The sequence below is a fragment of the Sciurus vulgaris genome (assembly GCF_902686455.1).
Source record: "Sciurus vulgaris genome assembly, chromosome: 2".
Classification (NCBI taxonomy): Eukaryota; Metazoa; Chordata; class Mammalia; order Rodentia; family Sciuridae; genus Sciurus; species Sciurus vulgaris.
Genome location: NC_136462.1, coordinates 16,260,293 through 16,284,080, shown reverse-complemented (window position 1 = coordinate 16,284,080; position 23,788 = coordinate 16,260,293). Strand labels below are relative to the sequence as shown.

Below are 23,788 nucleotides of genomic sequence, written 5' to 3'. Positions count from 1 at the left end.
GAAAGCGAGTACAAGGATGGGCAGCGGAGGCTGTAAAATCAGAAGGCGCCCCCTCCTGCAGGGAAGACAGAGGGAGTCTACCCTTCAGCTCTTGCACACGGAGTCTGGCGCACACAAGACGACGTGGGGCTTTCCTTCAATTGATGCAACTCAGTAATTTTTATTGCAACTGGAAGACAATACATCACAGAAACTTTATGGTAGGTCTGGGGAAAAGTGTTATTTACAATAAATGATGAAATAGTTTTGTCTTTGGCAATATGATTACATATGAAGAATGCAAAACGCGAGTATGGATATGCCTCCAAAGCAACACCACCACGTCCCTAGAGTTCGGCTGACTGCGCCTGTCTCCACACTGCTTCTTTAGGTTGACAAACACAACTGAACATTGATTTCTTTCTCCTTTACAGTTCTCCCTTTCTATTCATGATATTGGCAGTTTGACAGAAAAATACAGAAAAAAAAATTGGCTTCTGAAAAATTATTACTTTTGAAAATTAATTTGGCCATGTAGGTCCGTTGGCCAGCTAAGGTCTGGTGACCCTAAGTGTCAATCGTAAACCTCTTGGTCTTCTGATTGCTTTATCACTGTTTTGTTTTGTTTTGTTTTTTTTTCTGTAAAACAAAAACAAAACTCAGAAATGTTACAGAATCATAGTATAAAAAAAAAATGTACAAGGGTTTATGCTTCCCAGACACACACGGACACTTTATTCCCTCCACCTTGTCACCATGGCAGTGTAAGTAGTGAGCGTGAACGACGCGGATGGAACTGGTTACTGATCAGCTGTGAGCTTGGATGGCCTCAACATACACAGCAAGAAACGGTGAAGTTTCCCAGAACTGAAAGTGTGCTACGTTTCTTCTAAAAACGGGGGGGCATGAAGAACTCAGGCCACAGTCATGAAAGGATAAAATACAATTTCTAAGTTTGACAGATTCACCATATCGAAGTCTGTGAGAATCCAATATGGAATATCAACGATTTGCAAAAGGCAGAGAAAGCGTTTCTCCACTTTTGCAAATGAAATACAGTGGAAAAACACTGCTGTATATATTCCAAATAAATAGTCTTAATTTCAACACTAACAAAACAACAGGAAGGGTACTTGTGAGCATCTCAGAGGAAGTCAGAGAGGATCTTTTCACATCGGTCTGATTTCAGAAGCACAACAGAGATGCAGCACCATAGACACATCGGTTTCGGCCGTTAAAAGATGGATCATTTTTAAAAAATGGTGTTTTCCTTCCTTAATTTTTGGTCAGTGAAGCTAGCACTTGTTTGCTGAACTGTGGAAGAATGCCAGGGTCACATACATTATTCATGATAAAGCAACCGAGCTGACGAGTCTGTGCTTAATTCAAGAATAACCAGCAGGAGAGAAGATACAAGGGGTTAGCCGCCACGACCAAAGGTTACAGATGAGGTCACAAAGGGAGGCAGGTCTATACAGAACACTGAACGCCGTGTGTAAATCCTCATGAGATTCCAAGAAACAGGAACACCACACAATGTACACACTTTTGATTTACACATTCCGTTACACAGAGGAAGAGAGAGAGAGAGAAAAAAGACGCCATTACAACTTTGTAACTGTGTTAACTGCAATATAAACCAAAGTCCAGAGTTTGGCAGGTAACTAAAAGGGGTTTATCACTTAGGTTATATAGCAAAAGTGTTGATGTATATTATATATAGTAGTATAAATAATAAAAAAGTATTATTTAAATTAGATCACAGTGCTGCACCATGGGCGTAAGTGTCTGATATAGTATTGGAGGGCTGGGAGCTACAACACTAAGGACTTAACTGTCAACACTGGTAAGTCACAATCGAGAGGGGACACAGAGTTCTGATGTATTCTTTTGGTGGCAAAAAAAAAAAAAAAAAAAAAAAAAAATTCTGGAGATGAAAGAAAAATACTTCTCTACAGAAACATAATAAGAATAAATTGCAACATCTGGGCAGCTGTGATCCACCAGAAAGAAACCAGTCCCAACCTGAATACAGTTGAAAAGGAAAGAGAAATCACATCAAACGGAACCCAATCCCAGGTGGAAAACCCTCCTGTGTAGGTCACTTGCACAGATCTCTGGTTCCTTGTCAGAGCCCTTGCATGAGAGGCCAGAGGCCCCTGGAGAGTGGAGGCATTGAGGCTGATCACCTGCACTTGGCGCCGAGCAGACCTGGCGTGCTGGACTCTGAGCTTGGCACAAAAGCCGTCTGCACGATTTTCACTCAAGTCCACTGCCTGACCCTGTCCCTCAGGCAGCAACACAACGGCCTCTTCCAGAATGCCCCGTGGTTGTGGCTGCTGTGACCAGCAAGCACTAGACACGCGGAGAAAGACCCGCTCTTGAGAAAGGCCCCTGACACGTTCCTCCTTCAACACTGAGCTCCAAGACTGAAACCTGACCCAGTCGTCTTGGCCATGATTTTCTCAAACCACCACTGAAGTGCGGGCTTGGTTCACTCTGAGTTTCAGATAGACGGCCTTGCCAAAGAACTCTTGAAACTATACTGGCTGGGGTGGGGGGAGTAGGAGCTTGTGGTATATATTGTAAGGCTGGGAAAAAATCTATGATGCAAACCCTTTCCTCATAGAACTAGATAGATAAAAGACAATTACAGTAGGATAAAAATAACTGTCTATGTGCATATCATTTAAGAAAAAAGAGCTATGATCTCTTTCTCTTAAATGGGTCCGAGGGCCAATAGCAAGCACTTGCAGATGTCACGGTGCTGATGGGTTCACGGTTGTTTTCCAAAGCATCTTAAAATATTGCTATAGTTCCCCGTCTCCCCCTCCCCCCGCCCCATGAGTAGGTGAGATACTGGAATGACAAACGAACCACCAGTTCCCCTAGCAGGAGAAATGAAAGGACACCACCACAGCCCATGACGGTGCTCAGGTGATTGGTCAGACTAATGGATACATATGCTAGTTTGGAAGCTAAAAGAACATCTGACATTTGGGAAGGAATTCCAAGACTAAAGTGAATGACATTTAAGCAAAATATTCTTTCACAAAGAGGCTTGTGCTTAAATTCTCTACTGCTCTTGGAGGAGGGGGTAAGAGAGTGTCTCCTGCCCCTTGGCTTGTTAAGGACATGGACAACCTCATTCTGCAATGAATTCACTACAAACAGCCACATACACATCGATACTTTTTTTTTTTTTTTCTCAACAGTCAAAATACGAAGTTAAACACAATTGAGCCATTGTTTTGGTTATGCATAATGTGTATGCCTCCAAAAACAGAAGAAAAATAGAAAAAAGTACCCTCACTAAAGTTTCCCCAACAAGTCTTCCAGAAGATCCAACGAAGGTGCCAAGAGAGACTCAGGAAAATAACACTTAGCTGCCCGATGAGGTATTTATGCAAAAAGAGTGGTTCTGGAGTTAAGAACGCACTTTTATATTTATCTATTTCTCAAAAGAGATCAGAAAAGTAAATCACACACATTGCATTTTATTATTTTCTAAAAGAGGCATCGGCCCCCTTAGAAAAATGAAATGAGGGGAGACAGCCCACTGTGGGGTTTTCCTTGGAAGAAGTCCCCTGCCAGAAACAGTGCTGATGTTTACCTCTGCCTTTCCAGAGAGAAGTCTGAATTGTATTGTCTTGGGTTGGGGGGATGGAGGTGGTGGTCTTTTGGGCTTAATCAGGTGATAACACAAATTGAAGTGTGGCTCAGGTTCCATAGCTGTGCATGGCTTTTAGGATGTTTGCTGTTTGGAAAGGACGGGGGGACAGAGCCCTGCAAAGATACATCTGTGTCCCCACCTAATCCTGAACAAACACGGGCACGCATTCAGGCTCAGTGTGGGGAAGGACTCCGGCCTGCGGTACACACGTACATGTCCTCCAGGTCCTCTCACCAGCAGCCCAGAGAAAGTCCGGGATGCAAACACTCTGGCTGATGGAGTTCCTGAAGGTACCTGGTGCTGGCCCATGGGCTTGGCTTTGGCCCACAAACGTGCTGTTGTAAAAATTCAAGATCCCCTTAGTCCCCTCCCTGTCCCAGACCACCAGATCCTGAGCCATGGTAGTGGGTGCTTTTGTTTTAAGAACTTCCCTCCATTTGGATGGAAGATCATATTCTTCAGATTTTTCTTTGGATCTCAAAACAAAAACAGAACAAAAAAAAACTATATATATATATATATATAAATATATGTTTTTTTTTTTTTTTTTTATTTTTCTTTTTTAGGCAAAGATTAAGTTTCTGGTCTGCGTGACATCGTCTGGTTGTCAAAATTCAGCTCTCACAATCTAGGTGGTCCGATTCCAGGTTGTTAAGTGTGCTGAGGTGGGAGAGATTGCCGGCCCCTCTTTCTGACTTTGAAATGGCATTGTCCCCATGAACACTTGGGGCTGGCCCTTCTCACCCCGCATTGCTTCCTCCCTCCCATCTCGTACCCTCACCCAATAAGGCCCATTAGCATGTTTCCCCTTCTGGTGAATTTGCATAATTATCCACTGCCTTTTTCCTAGAACCAAATCATGGTCATGGTTTTCTCAAGTAAGCATCCCATAATTCTCTTGATTCTATCATACACACGCACTACTACGTTTGCCCTCGAATTATTGCGTCATGTTAAACATGTACAGGCAAAGAGAAAGGACACGCTCTCCAGTAGAGAATCAGAGGGGCCGGGCGGAGTGCAGACAAGGCAGTGTTGAGTCAACCATCCAAGCCCTACCAGAGCACGAAGAGATTTTTATATTGCAGAATAAGTTCCCCAACAGTCAGAATTTGTCCCTGAAGAAGATTAAACCTTAAACACCTGCTTCAAAAAACCAAAACAAAAAAACCCGAAAAAAAAGGAAAAAAAAAAAAAAAAAAAAGAAAAAGAAAAAGAAAAAAGGAAAGGAAGAGAAAGAAAGGAAAAAAGGAGGAAAACAAAGAACCTCTAAGCCTAAGGGCTTAAAAATTAGAGGCATAGCCTTTTCTCTATTTTCTATATTTATATGAAAATAATTCATGCTTCATGCTAAATACATTATTTACCTTACAAGAACTTTGTTATTTTTGAATAAAAAAAAGTTTGTTTTTGTGATTTTTTTTTTCTTTTTCTTTTTTTTTTTCTTTAAAGGAATCCATGCATTGTGGATCAGAAATTTCTGCTGGCTACACTGGCTGAATGTGGAAATCAGGTTTTTTGCAAAGATGAATCTTGACTGGCATTAATTGCAGACTCCTTTTTGAGGGCAGTATAGGAGTTATTATTTTTTTTTTTTTTTGCCATATTTTACTTTTTTGAGTGTCCATCAATGTGCCTGTAATCATTTAAAAATATACCACAATACTAATGGCAGGTTCCGTAGCTTTCTGTTTTGTGGTTTCTTGTTTTCACTTGGATCAAATAGTTTTGATAGACAGAAAAAGGATCTGTACCATAATTTCCTTCCTTAACAGCTAATGTCACATTTCTGACTTGATTGCTTTCTACTTGGGCAGTTCAGAAGACATGGCCTGTTTTTTATCCGTGAGTTTTCTCTTAGTCCTATTTGTGTGTGTGTGTGTATGTGCATGTGCAGGGCCAACCTTCAGGCTTATGGCTTTTGGAACATATTCTCAGCTACAGAACAGAGTTCAGTAATCACTAACATCACTACAGTTTACTCCATTTCTCCCCCTTGGTCACTGATACCTGATGTACCTGGACAGTCCAGTGTTTAGCTTGTAAGACATCACCAGGTCTCGAGGTTTGGAGCACATAGGACTGGTGGCAGAGCCTGTGTTTGCTGTATGGCAATGCCCAGGGCTTTCCTGGCCCAGTGGGAAGCTGGGTGCACAGACCTGGGTCTGTTCCCAAGGGGATGCGGGGTTCTTGCTTTTCTCCAATTACTGTATAGGCCTCCACTCAGTGAACACAACTGGAGGGACATCCTGACTTTTTAAACCTAAGGGTTGGGCCTGAATGACAATTACTTTGCACACATGCCTTCTAGGTGCCACATGTGTATTCCCGTGGCATTAATGCTGACGTCCCTGTGGGTTCAAGCCACATGTTTCTGACAGGCTGCAGGAAGCAGTGGTAATTTTGGCTTTTTTCAGTTTTGTCTTCGGATAATGAAAAGCTTTTGTAAAACAGCTGAGTGTCAATATGAGTTCTATGGCTTCAATCTCCTTTAAAAATAAAATTCTTAAGGGTCCAAAACAAAGGAGAGGGGGACAAATTAAAAAAAAAAAAAAAAAAAAAAAAGATAAAAAGAAAAGAAAGAAAACCAAACCAAAAGAAATAAAGAAAAAAGAAAAAAAAAATTGCTGATATTGCCACAAATCATTAGAAATCTCCTGACATGCTGAAACCAAATGGCCATAAGTTCAAAACAAATCAATGACTTGTTTTCAATTTTTTGTGGTTTCCTTCTGCTCCTTCTGCCCCTTTGCCGTCCGATTGGTGATGTTATTCAAACAGGACCGAATCCCTGCCAAGTGCAGGAGCGACCCGGCCGCCTCTTTCATCTCCTCGTCGTCGCTCTCGGGGGGCTTTTCTGTGCGTCTCTTTTTGAGGGGCAGCGTGTCGCTGGGGACCTTCCTGGCCTTGGCGAAGTGCTGGCGCTTCTTGTGCTGGGAAGCGTACCCGCTGTCCCCCAGGGCATCCTTGGCCTCCTTCTGGCTGGGCTTCCTGTCGTCCTCCTCCGTTTCACTGTGGCTCTCGTGGCTCTGGAAGCTGCCCTCGCTGCCCTCGCTGCCCTCCTGGCTCCCCTTGGTGGCGAACTCATAGTGGTCGTCGGCCGAGGAGGAGGAGGAGGAGACAGAGTCGCTGGTGGGCGAGGTGCTGCGGGCGTTGGAGGACTTGGCACTGCTGTAGTTGTGATCCTCCTTGGGGTCTCCGCTGACCACCGGGGAGCCGCACGATGGCTCGCTCTCAGTCCGCATCCGGCAACCGGTGATGCCGTTCCTGCAGGGCGAGGACATGGGGAGGGACGGGAGACAGAGCGGACACAGATTAGACCTTCTCTGGTGGAGACCCGGCTGCCCGCCTGCAAGCAAACGCCAGTTAGCAATGTGAAACCCCGGGGCCACCGGCGGATCTGCTTTGAAGGCCCTTCCTGCTCATCTGCATCAGGCCGAGCTGTGAAAGCAATGCTTCTGCAGGGACGCCAGTGCAAGCTCTGACTCTACGTTAAACCACGAAAATCAAGCTGCACTTAGTTCCTCTTACCCCGCAGCTCCGTGGAGTCAGGCGCCACGGTGGGGCACTGCAGAGAAAAAAAGCCACTCTCTCCCAAAGACACGAGATTAGGAGACTTGTCAGAAGCCTGAATCCAGTGTTCAGCCAAAAGACATCTGTACCCGGGGACTGCTATCCACTCACCCTGACCTCCGTCATTCATTCGACCTGCCAGCATTCACTGGGCACTTGATAGGAACACACGGCCTTAGGGAGGGGCCGGGGGAGCACACAGGGTGGGGTCACAGACGCTGTCATGAAGATGCTGCTGTCTGACAGAGAAGCATGTTGCATTTCGGAGAGAGTCCCCACCCTGGAGTCGCCCCACCAGGTACCCTCCTGAGCCCACCCACGTGACTGCTTTCAACTCTATAAAGCAGACCTGAGCATCTCTGGGGCAGAGTCCCCAGAAGTGAGGTCTGGAAAGTGCCGTGATTTAAAGTCCGCAGCTGAGAAGTAGTGGAATCTGGGCTGGAACCCAAGCCTGACTGCCCAGCTTGGGCGAGCCATGCCACCCGCCGACACCTGCTTGCACGCTGCCCTCGACAAGGCTCCCTGCCACAGCTTCCCTCAGGACCCTGGAGCCCTCATCACGCCTTAGACCATTTTCTCAGTGTCTGTGTGTCTGAACGGTGTGCTGACCTCCCTTACGGCTCCTTATTAGCAGAATGGGAAGAGTTCCTACCCACATCCCAGGTGGCGGGGCTGCCATCAGGAGTGAACGGCTGCAGTGGCTGGGCCAGTGCCCACAGGAGTGGGCCGTGATGCTTCCTCCTGGTCAGGCCACACGTGCCAAGTGTCTGGGTGGCAGCTATCTTTCTGATGTGCCTGGCATATACTCAATGTTCGGCAGGGGTGGAAATCAGCGGGACGGATGCTTGCGGAAGGGCAAGGTTACTTAGAGCTGGGGGGAGGAAGAACAGGGGGCAGAAGTGGCATCTGACCTTGGGTGTGGGGACTGAGGGTCTGGGCAGGATGAGACATGTCCTGGGGCACCAGGCTGGCCCCATTTCCTGTTAGCTCCTCCACCTCATGAGACCCTTTTAAGACACCCAAGGAACTCGCCACACTCCTCCTTCCTAGACTGCAGGCCCTCTGACTTTCCCTTCGGGAGAACATTTCCCACCATCATCAAGAACCATGTGGTGCCCGTGCATCCCATTGGCATGCCAGCTCCAGAAGACACACCCAGCTATGGCACACAGCAGACCCTCAGCAGTGTGACCAGGAATGAAGGAGCTAGATGGTGCTTATGCACAGAGTACAAAGTGGGGAAGTGGCTCTGGGTCCCCTGCCAACACTAACTGGACCCAGCCTGAGGATACAGCACAGGGCCAGGACCACCAGGGAGACACCACAGAGAGCCCCTTCTCCTCCCCTTCACTCCCTGTGAGCCTTGGGGCTCAGGGAGGCTTCACACACAGAATGTGAGAGGGGAGGAGGAAAGAGTCTCTAATGCAGATGGTACCACACGGGATGAGCAAGGGAATCCCCCGCCATCCAGATTCCAAGGCCTGTCCTACTAAATTGGGGCCCATGGCGAGAATCTCCATCATAATGTCCATCAGCAAAATGCATGTTGGCCTTTATCAAAACGTGACCTTTCTTGGGTGCCTCAAGATCAACGTGATGGACCCCAACAATAATACAAATGGACGCATCTGTACCAGGATCCTAGTAGGTTCCAGAAGAGTTGTGCCCTATAAGCTATGATCCCAGATTGCATCATCTGCCCCAAATCCTTTTAGGTCAAGCCAGACAGACCTGTGCTCCTGAATCAGTGTTGTGTATTGGTGACCAAGAGGGCTTTCTTACGCCTTGGGCCTCAGCTTCCTCAGCCTTTTACAAGACACAAAGAAACTCACAGAACCCCACAGTCCTCCCTCGTTCTCAAGGACAATCCAAGTAGGAACCTGAAATATCTCCCTGCAACCCCGAAGAAGGAAGTCTACTGAGATGCTGACAGGAAGCCAACATGACCACTGATAATACTTCCTGATACAAATAGGCGCAGATGTAACTTCAGGGAGGGAGAATTAAAACAGAAACATATCTCTTTCTCATTTGATGAAATTAGCTTTCCCTGAGATTTTAGCATGGGCTCAGAATCCATAAATTACACACGCAACTCAGCAGGAAGTGACAAGCTCCTTCAATTATTAATGACTTGGCACGACGTGATTCATGATGGTGCAAGCCAGCTGCATGAAGCTGGTGTCAAATGCTTCTGCTGCAGGGGTTGTCATTACAGGACACCAAATGCTTAAAAGAAATCAGCCACCCTGAACATATTGGAAGGTGAGTTTCTGACCTCCTTGAAAAACCATTCATTAAAATGAGCATGTGATACATTTGCAATGCCTATAATTTTTCAGGGTTAGCTACATTTACATTCATGATACTCAAATGATCATAAATTAGCATAAACGAAAGCCACCTGATTTTACCAGGTCTCTATGAGCTTAAAGCACATGGTTCAACAAAACCACGTGCTATTAACCGGAAAACCTGGAATTCATTCTCTCGCCAACCAGATGAGAAATATCAAACAGAAAAATGAGAACTCCCATTTGTTCAAGCCGAGAATGAGCAATGTTTGCAAACAGCAAGTTAAGGTATGAGTTTATGCTCAGTCGTGGTCCTTCTGCTGGTTTGTTTTCTCCCTATAAGTTAATTATTGGTTCCATTACGGTTAAGCGGCATGTGGAGACTGTGCCCTTTACCTGGCTGGTGAGCTTGGGTTCTGTCTGGAACTGATGGCTTTAAGCCTACAGGTTATCGTTCAGAGTAACTATCCTCTCAAGGACTGACTTGCAGGCACTGATCTTTGGTCAGATGTGACAAACAGACAGAATGAATAGGATTACAGGGCTTCTCTCCCAACCAACAAGAAAGCCATGAACAAGAGATGACCAGGGGTTTCTGCTTCCAGACAGGTGGCAGAAGAGACATTTGGAAGTTATGTTTCCGACTGCAATATAAAGGATGCTCGATAAAGCATAGCAACACACTGTAAAGTCACCAGAAAATGAGGGGAATCTCAGACCCGCATAGACATACTTACCAAAAGAGCCTCATTCACACAAATGAAAATTTAAAAACACGACCTGGAATGGGAGCAGCTGGCCACTAAGGAAGCCAGGGTTTCCCTGGAGCACATGCCCACCCTGGCATTGGAACGGGAGCCCAGGCTTCTGTACAGTAAGGGTGGGAAGACTGATTTTGTCAGCCTCCCGGTTACTGCTGGTCCACCGAGGGAGTTAAAGTCGCCTCGGGGGTACCAGTGCCCCGGGCTTCCGGCTCGAGTTTTAACAGCAAACCTGCCGGAAGAACACACTTGAAACCCAAGCCAAGAGAATTCCCACAGATAAGAAGGCGCAGAACAGATTCATTTAAAAAAACCATAGAACACAAAGGAAGTAAGCCAGCACAAGCAAGAGACAACTGGAAAAAAGCACCTATAAAATCTGAACTGCAGGGACTACTCAGGTGGAAACAGGTGGCGGAGAATATAAAGTTAGGATGTTTCAAGAAACACAAGAGGGACTGAAAAATACCGGACAGGAAGAATACACTACATGCCAATGAAGCAGACAGGTTTGGGAAGGTACCAAATAGAACTACAGGTGAGACGAACAATCCCTGAAATTAAGAAACTCAATTCAGTGAGAAGTGAAGTGCAGGTGGACCTTACGATATGACAGAACGCAGCAGAGAGCGACGAAGAGACAGGACCCGTGGAAGAAAGGCTGGTGACAAGAACAGCCCAAGAGGATCCCCTGTGAATCTGGCTGGAGTTCCAGAGTGGAAGGGAAACAGGGAGCTCAATACCTGAAGAGAGAGTGGCTGAGGATATTTGGTTTGGATGAAAGGTACCAAAGCCAACAAATCCCATGCAGGATCAATAAAACGAAATCCACACCTAGGCACACCACTGGGAAACTTAAGAGCATCATCATTATTATTTTTTTTAAGAAGGCAAAGACCTACAAGTAGTAGAAAGAAAACACATGACCCAAGGACAAGGACCAGTTAATTAACTTAGAACAAGTGAAGCAGATGAGAGTGGAATAATATTCTCAAGATGAGAGGACGCAAACTTGCCAACCTAGAATTTTATACCCAGTCACATTCTCTTCTAAAAAAAAAGAGTGCAAAACACACCATTTATTTTGAGCCCCAAATTGAAGGTTTTAACAATTGACCCTCAGTGTAAGAACATTTTCTTTCTTTCTTTCTTTTTTTTCTTTTTTTTAGACAGGGTCTTAGTATCTTGCCTAGGCTGATCTTGAACTTGGAGGTGTCAATGATCCTCCTGCCTCAGCCTCCACTCCGGTAGCTAGGACTATAGCCATGTGCTACTGTGACCAGCTTAGAATTTCTCAGAGATGTATTTCAGGGAAAATGATCTAAAAAGGAAAGCCTGAGATGTAAGAAAAAGTGATCAGCAAAGAAAATGTAAGCAAGTATTGATTGTACAACACAATAATAATAATAATAATAATAATGACTAAGTGGCTTTAAAAAACAAAACCAAAATAGAACCAAGGTATTTTACAGACATGGTGTATCATTTGGGAGGTAGAGAGGAACGAGGTTAAAGCATTCCCGAGGCCCTGTATTGATCAGGAGGTTAAAGATATCGATCCAAGTTAGACGTTTTAAAATATTCATGTTAAAAGTTCCTAGGATCAGCGCTGGAGGAAGACAAACAGGATGCATGACTTCCAGACCATTAAAGGAGAAAAAAGTGGAATGAGGAGTAGGTGAACTTTAATCGATTTAAAATAATGCTAGAAAAGGAAAAAAAAAAAAAAAAAAAGAGGGTCACATAGAAATGCAAAATGACAAAAGTGAATCCAAATCTGTCAATAAGAGTGGGTTAAAAATCTTCAGCTAAAAGGAACGCATCATTAGCATGGATTTAAAAGTCATGTGCTGTTTATAAGAGACAAATGTAAAATAAAAAGACGAAGAAAGGTTAAAAGAATGGGAAAGGTTGTAGCACGTTGGTGTTGTGCTATTGAAAAGAAATGACCGATTTTAAAGGCAAAAATTATTACTACAGATGAAGAGTCATTAAACATTCATTAAGGTTCAATTCACCAGGAAGGGAAAACCGTTTAAAACAAGCATGCTTCCAAAAAAAAGTGCTTCAAAATACAGACTCTTAAACTGGAAAGAGCCACAAGGAGAAATGGCCAGATCCACTCTGTGATGGGAGATTTTAGCAGACCCCTCTCGGCACTCGGCTGATGGTACCTCTCCCTCACACACTGGCAGCGAGGAGACCTGGCCCGACGGGCGGACTCAGGATGCACCAAAAATGAAAAGGCACAGCGCTGGCCGCGCATGGAGTATTTATTTTCCAAAGAGCTGATATATCCTCGACCACACTGTAGATCATCCAGACCAGGCGCGTATCACCTCAACGAGCTGTCGCACACCACCGTGTTCTGCCCACAAGACACTAGGGTTAGTGGTCAAGGTTGAAGAGGGAACGACCCACGCAAAGCAAAACAACAAAAAGCAACAGCACCTCCTCTTTGGTTTGGAAATTAAAAAAAAACCAGACTTCTGAAAATACCCGTGAGTCAAAGGAGAAATCAAAAGTGAAAAATAGGGAATACTTTGTATTTAAGGGCAATGAAAATAAAAGGTAATGAACTTGCGTGTTGCAGTTGATCAGAGGTCCGAAGGAAAGGACAACCTTGAACTTTTACAGAAAAAGAAGAAAGACTTAAAAATAGAAGGATCCAATCCACAAAGGAAAAACAGAAGAAATGCAAAGGAAGAAAAGAAATGACACCCAGCCAAAAAAAAATCAATGAAAAGAACAAAATGTGAAACATAGGAAGTAGAAAGAAACTGATTCTTTGGGGGGAAAGAAAAACCCAATGGCAAGATTAATCAAGCAAAAAACGAGGATACAAATGAAATAAGAACTGACCCAGGATGCAGTTAGAAAGATATTTTAAATGATGACAAGATATTCTAAAAATAACTTTATGCCAATATATGTGAAAACCTACATGAAATGGAAATTCCTAGAGTTTACCAAAATTAATTCAAAAGGAAATAAATATAATTCATCCTACAACCATTACATAAATTGAACTAATAATTATCCTATGAGAAAAACATCAGCCTCACACTCTGGTTAGCACTCAAATTCCATCAAACATTATGGAATAGATTGTTCCAAATTTATATGAACTCTTTCAGAAAATCTAAGAATAAATATTCTTCAACCTGTATGAGGCAAATGGAACTGTGATCCAATACTAGACAGAACTAGAGAAACATGTCACATGAAGAAATATGCAAAATTCATACGTTAGCTCACTAATTCTAGGAACATATAAAAAATATAATGTATTGCAAGCAAATAGGTTGACAAATTCAAGTTTTATTCAGAACTGGAATGTTCATAATGCAATTTATCATGTTCAACAAAAGTAAAAAAAAAAAAATTATAGTTATTTTAAATGATGAAAACTTTTTTATTTATTTATTTTTTTGTACCAGGGTTTAATCACTGAGCCACATCCCTGGTCCCTTTTTCATATTTTATTTGGAGACAGGGTCTTGCTGAGTTGCTTAGGGCTTTGCTAAGTAGCCAAGGCTGGGCTTCGAACTCGTGATCCTCCTGCCTCAGCCTCCTGAACCCCTGGATTACAGGTATGTGCTACTGCGCCTGGTTGATGCAAACATATTTCAAAAAATTTGATAATTGACCATTATGAAACATATGATTAAGTGAAGTCTTTGCTTATTATGATAAAATGTATTTCCTAAAAAACAATTACAAATACCCTATTGATTGTAAGTCAATAATGTGGCTCCCTTTAAAATAAGGAAAAGAGAAAAATGTTGATTATTATTACTTCTATACAGAGGCCTGGACTGTGCTACAGGACCGGGGGCGGGGGGGAAGTAAGAATTAAAAAGAAAAAAAAAAAAAAGCCCACCATTATGTATAGAATGTATGAATTCGGGCATTAAGATAATTTATTTAGCAAGATCGCAGGAAATAAAAAACAGTGAAGAGAAAACCATTTCGTTTCCAGTATTAGCAGCAAACAGAAAACACGTCATATATGTACATAAGATTAACAACGGCCTGAAAAAATAAAGAACTTAAACTATGCAGAATAAATCTAACCGAAGACATATGAGAACTTTAAGGAAAAATTCATAAAGCCGGAATGCGAGACACTGAGGACTCCAACACGTGCCGAGGTCCCCCGTCCAGGACTGATCCACTAGGGCAGAAAACCCCACAATCTGATCCACAGGTTCAACACAATTCTAGTAAAAAATCACAAGAGGAGCTACTTTCTCTTCTTTTGCTACTTTCGCATTTTCTTGTCCTATTGATCAAGCCGATTCTAAAACTTATATCCAAGTCCCAAGGGCCAAGAATGGCCAAGTCACTTAACAAAGGAAAATGGGTCAGAGACCTGGGCTCCCAACCCTAAGGCTTACCAGAGAGAGTGACGGCAACAGGGAGGAACTGCCCCAGAAGACGACGAAGTTGAAACAGGACCAAGAGTCCCCGTGAACACACGAACACACACACACACACACACACACAGAGATCCCAATACCTAGCGCAGCTGGCACCTGCCATCCGTGGGGGGTTGCGGGGGGGAGGCGCTACCTAATAAATGATGCCGGATCCCTGACTACCCACCTGGAAAAGATGCAAATGTATCACTGACTCCAGGTGGGTTCCAGATTCAGGTAATAATAACAATCAGAAGACTATTTCCTATCACAGAAGAAGAATTTCAGATTTAAATGTGAAAGGAAAAAACCTGAAATCATTAAAAAAAAAAATAAACAAACAACTAGTGGCAACAAGATGACCAGAGTAAGGAGAGACTTTTCAAAGTTAAGACACTGGATTTTATGAAGAAAATGGTTAGGTGTGATTAATAAGCATTTAATGAAGAGCTTCCATTCATCAAAAGACATTATTATAGTGAAATGACCATCCACAAACAGAAAATCTGCAACACATGTAGTCAATAAAGGACAAGTCCAGATTATAAAAAGGTCTCCTACAAAGTGGGGGTGAGGGGGACAACTCAATAGGAAAACGAGCAAAATGTAGAAACGGGAATCCATAGAAGACATTCGAATTAAGTCTATGTCAAACAGTGCCACATCTTTAGAAAAAGGGAAACATGGATTAAAGCATAATGAAATGCCAATATACAACACTACATTGGTTGACATTATGAAGTATGACAATTCTAAACGGGCGTGAAGATGGACAGGGGTAGGGACTATCACATTCAGCTGGTGGGAGTATAAATGGGTACAAGCACTTCAGAAACCATTTGACCTCACCTTCTAAAGTTGAAAGTGTAGATACCTTACAAACCAGAATTTTCACTCCCAGACATCTTAAATAAATCTGGAGACATGTACAAGAATTTCTGCAGGAGAAGTGCTTGTAATACTCTAACTGTTCCAGTATACTTTTTTTGTGTGTGTGTTAATTGTGGCATAGTCACAAAATGGAATATTATACAGCAGTATAAAAGATTCGATTAGAGCCACATTCAACAAAACATTTAATAATGAGTGTATTATTTTGATTATTTAAAAAACTCAGGACCAAGCAAAACTAAACAAATATTTTGTTTATGGAAATCAAAAATAATAAAAAATGCTTTTGAAAGCCTGGGAACAGTAAATACAAAACTTGGGGTTGGGGTTACCTTTCAGGGGAGACAAAGGTGTCAGTCATGTTTTTCTTTTTAAACAGTGGGTGGTGGCTTCATAAGTATCTTATATACTTAGTATCTCTTATGTTTCCCATAATCTTGTGGGTGAATCAAATATCATATAAAAAGTGTTTTAAAAAGAAATGAGTCTCCAGAATGGAGAGGAATATTAACCTATGGAGAATGATGGAAGATACTAAGGAAAAACAAGCAGAAAATTATTTAATAAAAACTGCATGTAGGCTGGGGATATAGCTCAGTTGGTAGAGTGCTTGCCTTGCAAGCACAAGACCCTGGGTTCAATCCCCAGCACCACAAAAAACAAACAAACAAACAAACAAAAAAACTGCATGTAAAATTACTTCTTACCAGGCATCAAATTCTACCTAGGAGAGGGACGTCATTTAGGTCATTTTAATTTGTGAGTTTATAGTCGTGCCCTGCATTCTCCATAAAATCCAGTCTAATTCCACCTGTGCCTCAGCTATCAAATAAAGATGAGGGTCAAGACTCCTTCTAGTCCTAGAGTTCTGCAATCTGGGGGATGCACCGCAGCAAAGTGAAGAGGTCCAGGGGCCAGGTGGCCAGCCCTTCCTGGAAAAAGTCCACAATTCCATGAAGTCCATGATCATACTTTTCTCTCACAAGCTACTAATTGCCTCCCTGAACCATTAATATAAAAGTGATTTCTTTTGTACAAGAGATCACAGAAGAAAAAGGGATGGTCCTAAAACTCTCCTCCACACAGTGTCTTAGAGGTGCACCACCCAGGACCTTCAGATATGACAAGGAAAGAAACACAGGACTTACCCAAAGCCACCAGTCTGCAGTATGAGCAGCAACTCTAAAAGAACGATCTCATTCCACTCAATGTGCTGCTCACTGTTAAGATTTCTGGACCAAAAATCAAAACCAAAGACTTCTGCTGAGAAGGGGCGCCACAGGGACACGTGGGGCCTGCTCCGTGGAACTGGGGCTCTGCTCTCCTTTTTGCTTACGCCTAGCCTTCACTGTTTTCTCCTCTCCTACCAAAGCATAATACTGACTTCCGTAACCTCCTTCAAATGCTGATTCCAGAAGACCAAGGTTTTTGTTTGAAAACCAAACAAAATAAAATACAACACGATGCAGGAAAAGATTGGTGTCAAATTTCCCCTAAAGTTCCATAAATCAAACTACAACCCGATCTTAACACGGACAGTTGCCAGCTCCCTCCACTCCTGCTGTGAGCATCTTCTCAAGGGGGGAAGACGAGCAAGATTGCAGGCAGAGAGATGGGTTTGCTTGAGGATTCCATTTTGACATGACCTGAAGAACGAATGTTTTGCAACAGGACCATATACGGCCGACTTGGTTCATGTTCCATGGGAAGTTCAGTTTTCACCTGAGTTCCAAATAGAATTAAGCAGCCTTCCATGGTGATTAAATGGAACTTTCTTACCTTTTTATAAAATGCTGCAGCCTGGATTTATAGGACAGATCTCACTTTTCAAAAAGCCACAAGGCGGGGCTGGGGTTGTGGCTTAGTGGTAGAGCACTTGCCTAGCATGTGTGAGGCCCTGGGTTCGATCCTCAGCACCACATAAAAAAAATAAATAAATAAATGTGGTGTCCACCGAAAACAAAAAAATATTAAAAAAAAAAAAAAAAAAAAAAAAAAAAAAAAAAGCCACAAGGCTCTCCTACAGACTCAAAGCTACAGAATAAGGACCCAGCAAGACGGTCCAGATCCAGATGAGTAGCTATGGCCCCCACAAAACTATGGATGAAAGAAATCTGGGCTCCTTTGTCCAAAAAGGCCAGCGTCTGTTCTTCATTTACTGAACTCAACAGTCTCTGCAGGATCAACAGCTTCACTGGGACAGCAGCAGAAGACATTGCCATAAAACTCCAAGACGTGCAAGCAGTTATTTTAAGGCTGATGTATCTTGAGCACTCTATGCCCAGACAAATTTAAAAATAAGCAGGTTTCCAATGTCTAAGGATGGGCCAATCTCTGAGGTTATTGAGCAAAGAGTCAACATGCTAAATAAAGTCAATTACACTATTGACAGATACTCTTACGAGGAGATTTCACATCATAATTATATGCAAAGGAACCCAGCAAATACAAGCTGTGTAATGATCAGCTAATAAAAGTAACACTTCATCTATGTCAATAACAGTTTCCAGAGTTAAGGCAAACAAACATGGCCTTTGCCACTCAGCAGAGGGGGGAAAATCCCTGAAAGACAAATATTTTCACTTAAGGAGAAGTGCTTAGACGCACACAGAAAAACTACACACAAAGGAGAGGAGGAAATTGGTCTTGAGTGGGTGCTAATGGCTCTCCCTCCCTGGAAACACGAGAACCCAGCGGCAGGAATCCCCAGGCACGCAACTCCATGCCATCCGGCAGATGATGGTCGGGCCCTTCTCCTCTCCACAGGACTGCTTTCCCCTCATCCTCAGCTGCATTTAGGTTTGACAGATATGTGGTCAAACTCAAAAATTTAAAAATTACAGTGGCCGAGAAAAATACAAAACAAGAACCCCCCTAATGCCACATGGCTGGGTTTCTGCTCATTTTCCTGAAAGCAATCTCTGTACTATTTTTTACCTTATAAAAAGGGGGCGATACCACAAACAAGGTCTCCGATCTTATAGAACTTTTCTACCCGCTCCTGTGATTTCCCTTAAAACTAAGGGGCAAGGTGGAACTGATATGGAGACAAGTCCTGCGCTCAGGAACGACGACTTGCTTTCCTGGCTATCTCTATTTACCGAAATGGAAACTTGTCTAGTGTTTTTTTTTGTTTGTTTGGTTTGTTGGTTTTTTTTCCTTCCAAATCATAGTTGCATATTTACCAAAATGATTTGTGCTCCAACTCCTATGATGCTCAGGAAGGCCACTCTTTTAATTAGACTATGAATGCTTCTAGGACAGACACTGAGCAAACTGTGCCACTTCTAAGGCTATTGTCACTCAGCCCCCCTTCTACAGTCATTTAAATTCTTGGGCTGCGGCTGTATAAGCCACATTTGGCTTGACCATCAGCTTCCAGGCTGGCTCCACTAACAGAGGAGCCATGGAGACGGCCTCGAACTTGTGATCCTCCTGCCTGAGCCTCCCCAGTAGCCGGGATTACAGGCATGAGCCACCACACCTGGCCGAGAGGCAGCTCTTTGAATAGAAACAAGATATCATTGGCTGCAGAGTTTATTCTCAACAGAACATAACCAGGGCGAAAACCATCAGTATTTAAAATAATACCTCTAGAGGGGACTAATCAGCCAAATTTACAGTAATATATACCAGGAGGGTAATAATTGAAATTAAGAGGCAGGTCCCGTTGAAGGCTCCCCTGGAGTCTGCCTGGCTCCCCTGTGCCCTTCTAGAAGGAATGGCTGACTCACAGCAAAAGCTATTCTTGAAGGTACTTGAAGAAGGGTCAAGATCATATTTTAGAATCTGCTAATGAAAATACAGTGTTATTTCATGCAATAAGTCTTCTCAACCAAAAAGGTAAACTAGGAGGTGAGCCAGGCAGACGTGTAAGGAAAAGTACCATCCCCGGTAATTTTAGAAGACAGCCCCCTGTCAGGCTAGTAGAAATGACATGTGCTCTTATGATCTACCACTATTCTAATTCCTACCAACTTCCCCCATTATCAGGTCCCACATAACCAGAGTCTGCCCTGAAGATTGAGCTACGTCGTCCATCCTGGTAAAAGCAAGCTTGGTGGCTACAAAAGTTCAAAGACACAGCTTACGGAGACTCTCCACCTGGCTGGTCTGTGCGAGCCGAGTTTGACCTTGCTTCTCCCCCAGGCCCTGTTAAAAAGACTCTGGGACGGTTTCCTTAGGGGCATGCGACATCAGGAGAGCACACTGCAAGCCTTCAGGTGCAGGCCTGATCCCTAAATGCAGGCGAAAGGGAAGGGCTGCACCCGCAAAGGGATGGCGCTCAAAGACAGGCCCGTGCAAGAGAGCCGTCACAACCAGCCACGGGACGTCAGTCAACCGACGAGACCCACTCCCCACCCCAGCAAGGAAACCACCTAGGACGGACGGAAGGGGGCACAGAGAAGTTATGAAGAGACAGGGTCATACACCAAAGGGCCACAACCCAAGCCTGGGGCCAGCGGGGTCACAGGAAAGGAGAAATGTGTCCCAAGCTGGCTTGTCACTTTTGGGAAAGTGTCATCAAGGAGTCATGTGGAGGCGGGGGAAAATCTATACAGAAACTCCGGGGAAATTCCACACGCATTTGGTGTGCACATTTGGTTCAAGGAGAAGGGAGGAATGGGGACGTCAAGGCGACGTGGGAGTCAAGGAGGTGCTTCTGCAGACAGCTGGAGGGACTTTTAAGGAAACTGGTCTGACGAATGGGCAGGAGAGATGGGCGGAGGCTACCCCACTGGTGCGCTGAGGTCTAGGCCAGCAGTGGACCTTCCTTCAGACTGTCAGTGGTGATGAGGAGGCAGAGGAATGGAATCTCCCAAGGAGACTGGTTTGGCATGTGGTCTGGCAACTGACCTGATTCTGGGAAACAGGGAGATGAGGCAACTTGCTATTTATAGACCACTTACCAATGCGCATTTCACATGTGATTTTGCATCTGAGTTTCATAGCAGCCCCTGCCTAGAGGTTGAGGAGGACGGGGTATGAGCCCAGAGCCACAGGCCAGGGAAGTGACAGGGCTAGGTCCAGAGTGGCCCCATCAGCCTATAATCTAATGAATAACCCATGCACCCTTTCCTCCTGCTCACCCTACCTGCTTCCTCAGAATAAAAAAAACCTTACTGTGACCTGTCTGCATCTCCTCATCTGCAGAGAAACCAGGATCACCTGATGGCCCAAGAAAAACCTGGCATTTAGACCAGGGCACTGGAGGTGGCTTTGACTTTGTTGAACATTCCAACTAGGTTTGTCTTCGCTGGCTAGAGGCTGGTCTTCTGCCTCCTCTGTGGGGGCCACATGGGGCTAAGTGATACCCCCAGCCCACCGCTGGGGTGGCCCTGGCCACCAAGCCCCTCCCTTACCTCATGGCTGCCGTCATCCCAATGGGAGTGATGGGCAATGGCCGGACACCAGGAAACAGCCCTCGGCTCAGAACCCGCGCTCCATTCTGTATCACTCCTGGAGGAACTGGAAAAGCAGAAAGGAAAGAGAGACCACGCATGAATCCAGCTGTGAAGATTTCTGTTTTAAGTCAGAAATGTTGGATACGAGAAGAGAGAGAGAGAGAAAGAGAGAAAAGACATGGAAAAATATACTCAATGAACAAGACAGCAAGATAGAAAGTTAACTTGGTCAACTAAGTCAAACCAACAGCTTACAAACGAATTACTGTTGCCTAGGTTAAAAAAAAGTGAGTTTTTAAAAAATGGGTTTCAAATATCATTTTCTTGCACTTGTTAAATATAACCTCTTATTTTTGGTCAGACTGTAAGGACATCTCAGAAACTCTGACACAGCCGGACAGGAGGTGACCCGACAAATGCATTTCCTCATGCTCCTCTGGTCACGGCCAGGAGTTGAGAACATCTTCCTATCTGTCCTTCATCCAACAAGGCCAAAGTACAGCCAGGAGTAACAGCAGAGGATTTTCCAAACGCTCCCGAAGAGCCCACCCACACAACAACCTGGTCACCTGAGGAAAGACCCCGCCTAAGAGTGAATGGGAGGGAAGGGTCCCTGCAGGCTCCGGCTCCTGTCTGAGTCACGCAGGGACTGCTTTGGAGAACCGCACTTCTTCCCCAAAGCTTCCCCAAGTAAATCTGAGAGTTCCCTGAGCACTCCGCTGTGTTTTAAACCCACTGATCCCCAGAGCAACCTTAACCCTGACCCTGACCCTGACCCTAAGCCTAAGCCTAACCCTGACCCTGACCCTAAGCCTAACCCTAACCCTGACCCTGACCCTGACCCTAAGCCTAAATCTAAACCAATTTGCCAGCAACCATCAGACCCTGTCAGTTTCCCACACAAATTCAGTGTGGCTTCCCACCCACCGGAATTTTGTCTGGGATTTACGTAACAGGGGAACGACAGGGACAGCTGACCTTTTTTGACCTTCCAAAGAGCCATTTCATCTTCTGTCTCTTTCTACATCTACCAGCGACCTTCCATGAGTCAATGGGGCCAGGAGAGAAGTGCGCGGGGAGAGCCCTGGGGTTCATCTTGGTTTAGTTTTTGTTTTCGTCGTGGGGACTAAACTCAGGGCCCTTTTCCATGAAGCTCCATCCCCATTCAGTTTTCTTCATTTTTTATTTTGAGATAGGGTTTCGCTAAGTTGCTTAGGGCCTTGTTAAGTTGCTGAGGATGGTCTGAACTTGAGATCCTCCTGCATCAGCTTGAGTCCCTGGGATTACAGGTGTCTGCCACTGTTCCTGGCCCTGAGTTCTTCCTGTGTGACTTTGTACAACTCCCCAAATCTCCGTTTGCTTCTTGAAACAGCATTCTCCTCAAGACCCCTTCTGCCCCCAGGTCCCTGGCACAGTGTCATACGGAAGCGAGAACTTTTACACAGACCACAGAAAAGACTAGCAAATTATACATTCAAAAGTGAAAACCAGTCTGGACTTAAAGCCAGCATATTATTTATATACAATAAATACTTTTATAAAGCAAATTGCCTGTATGTATGTTTCACTTACAAGATGTTTAGTTCTCTGAGAATGTTCCCAGAAACATTCCAAAGCGTTAAAGGTCCTTTATGTAAGGTGGATGCTCACTGTTGTGTACAGGATAATCATATAGACTACAGATTTCTTGGGCATTTTGTAGTTTTTCGCTAATAGTTTTTGCCCTTTCTCTTCCAGGTTTGTGTAAGATTCTTATTACTAGGTCTTACGCAAGGCAAGATGGGAAATGAAACTGGAATTCTTGCCAAAGTCAGGACTATCAACACCAAGTAGGCCCCGGAATGTCCCCAGTGTCTTTCCATAACTAATTGTGAGAACAGGTGGAACCAGACCAGGAACTCAAACCATCTTAGTGAGCAGCCTGATCTCAGATGACAGATGAGGTCACCTGGGGCAGGAGATTGACCACATCTCCTAAAAGCATAGAGCTGCAACAATGTGGTGCACAGTTAGTTATATCTTGATTAGCTGACAAGGTCTCTGTAAGGAAAAATGTCTAAAATTTATATCATCTGATATCTGTTTTTCCTTTGAATTCTTTTCTTTTTTCAAAATTTTTACAGACTGCATTTGGATTCATTGTACACAAAAGGGGTCCATCATTTCATTTCTACGGTTGCGCACGATGTAGATTCATACCATGTGTGTAATCATACATGTACATAGGGTCATGATGTCTGTCTCATTCCACCATTTTTCATACCCCCCATTTCCCTCTATGTAATCTAAAGTTCCTCCATTCTTCTCTCACCCCCGACCCCCTGACCCCCATTATATATATATATATATATATCATCATCCACTTATCAGGGAAAACATTCAGTTTTTGGTTTTTTTGGGATTGTTTTATTTCACTTAGCATGATATTCTCCAATTCCATCCATTTATCTGCAAATGCCATAATATTATTCTTCTTTATGGCTGAACAATATTCCATTGTGTATATGTACCACAGTTTCTTTATTCATTCACCTGCTGAAGGGCATCTAGGTTGGGACTTCCTATGAAGTTACAGGAACCAAAATCATGTAATGTTGAGGAAGTACAGACATACAGACCAAGGGAACTAAATGGAACCCAGGGACAGATCCAAACATGTGTGCTCAACTGATTTTTGACAAAAGTATGGAGACAACACAGCAGGGGAACGGAGAGAGTTGGAGCAACGGGAGCTGGGAAATCCATCTGGAAAAAACTAACCTTGACCCTCATCTCAATACCACATCTGAAA

General features: G+C 44.0%; 1 protein-coding gene across 8 annotated transcripts in view; it reads right to left on the bottom strand.

Annotated features, from left to right (window-relative positions):
* Positions 1–568: 568 nt before the first annotated feature.
* FOXN3 (forkhead box N3) overlaps positions 569–23,788 on the bottom strand; it is a 403,349-nt gene continuing 380,129 nt past the window's right edge. For all 8 annotated transcript variants that reach the window (XM_079129282.1, XM_079129288.1, XM_079129289.1 and 5 more), the window contains 2 exons: positions 20,956–21,061; positions 569–6,919 (listed from right to left, as the gene is read on the bottom strand). In XM_079129282.1, the coding sequence (XP_078985408.1) occupies positions 6,364–6,919; positions 20,956–21,061 (662 nt within the window). In that variant the 3' untranslated portion in view covers positions 569–6,363. The remainder of the gene's footprint in view (positions 6,920–20,955; positions 21,062–23,788) is intronic.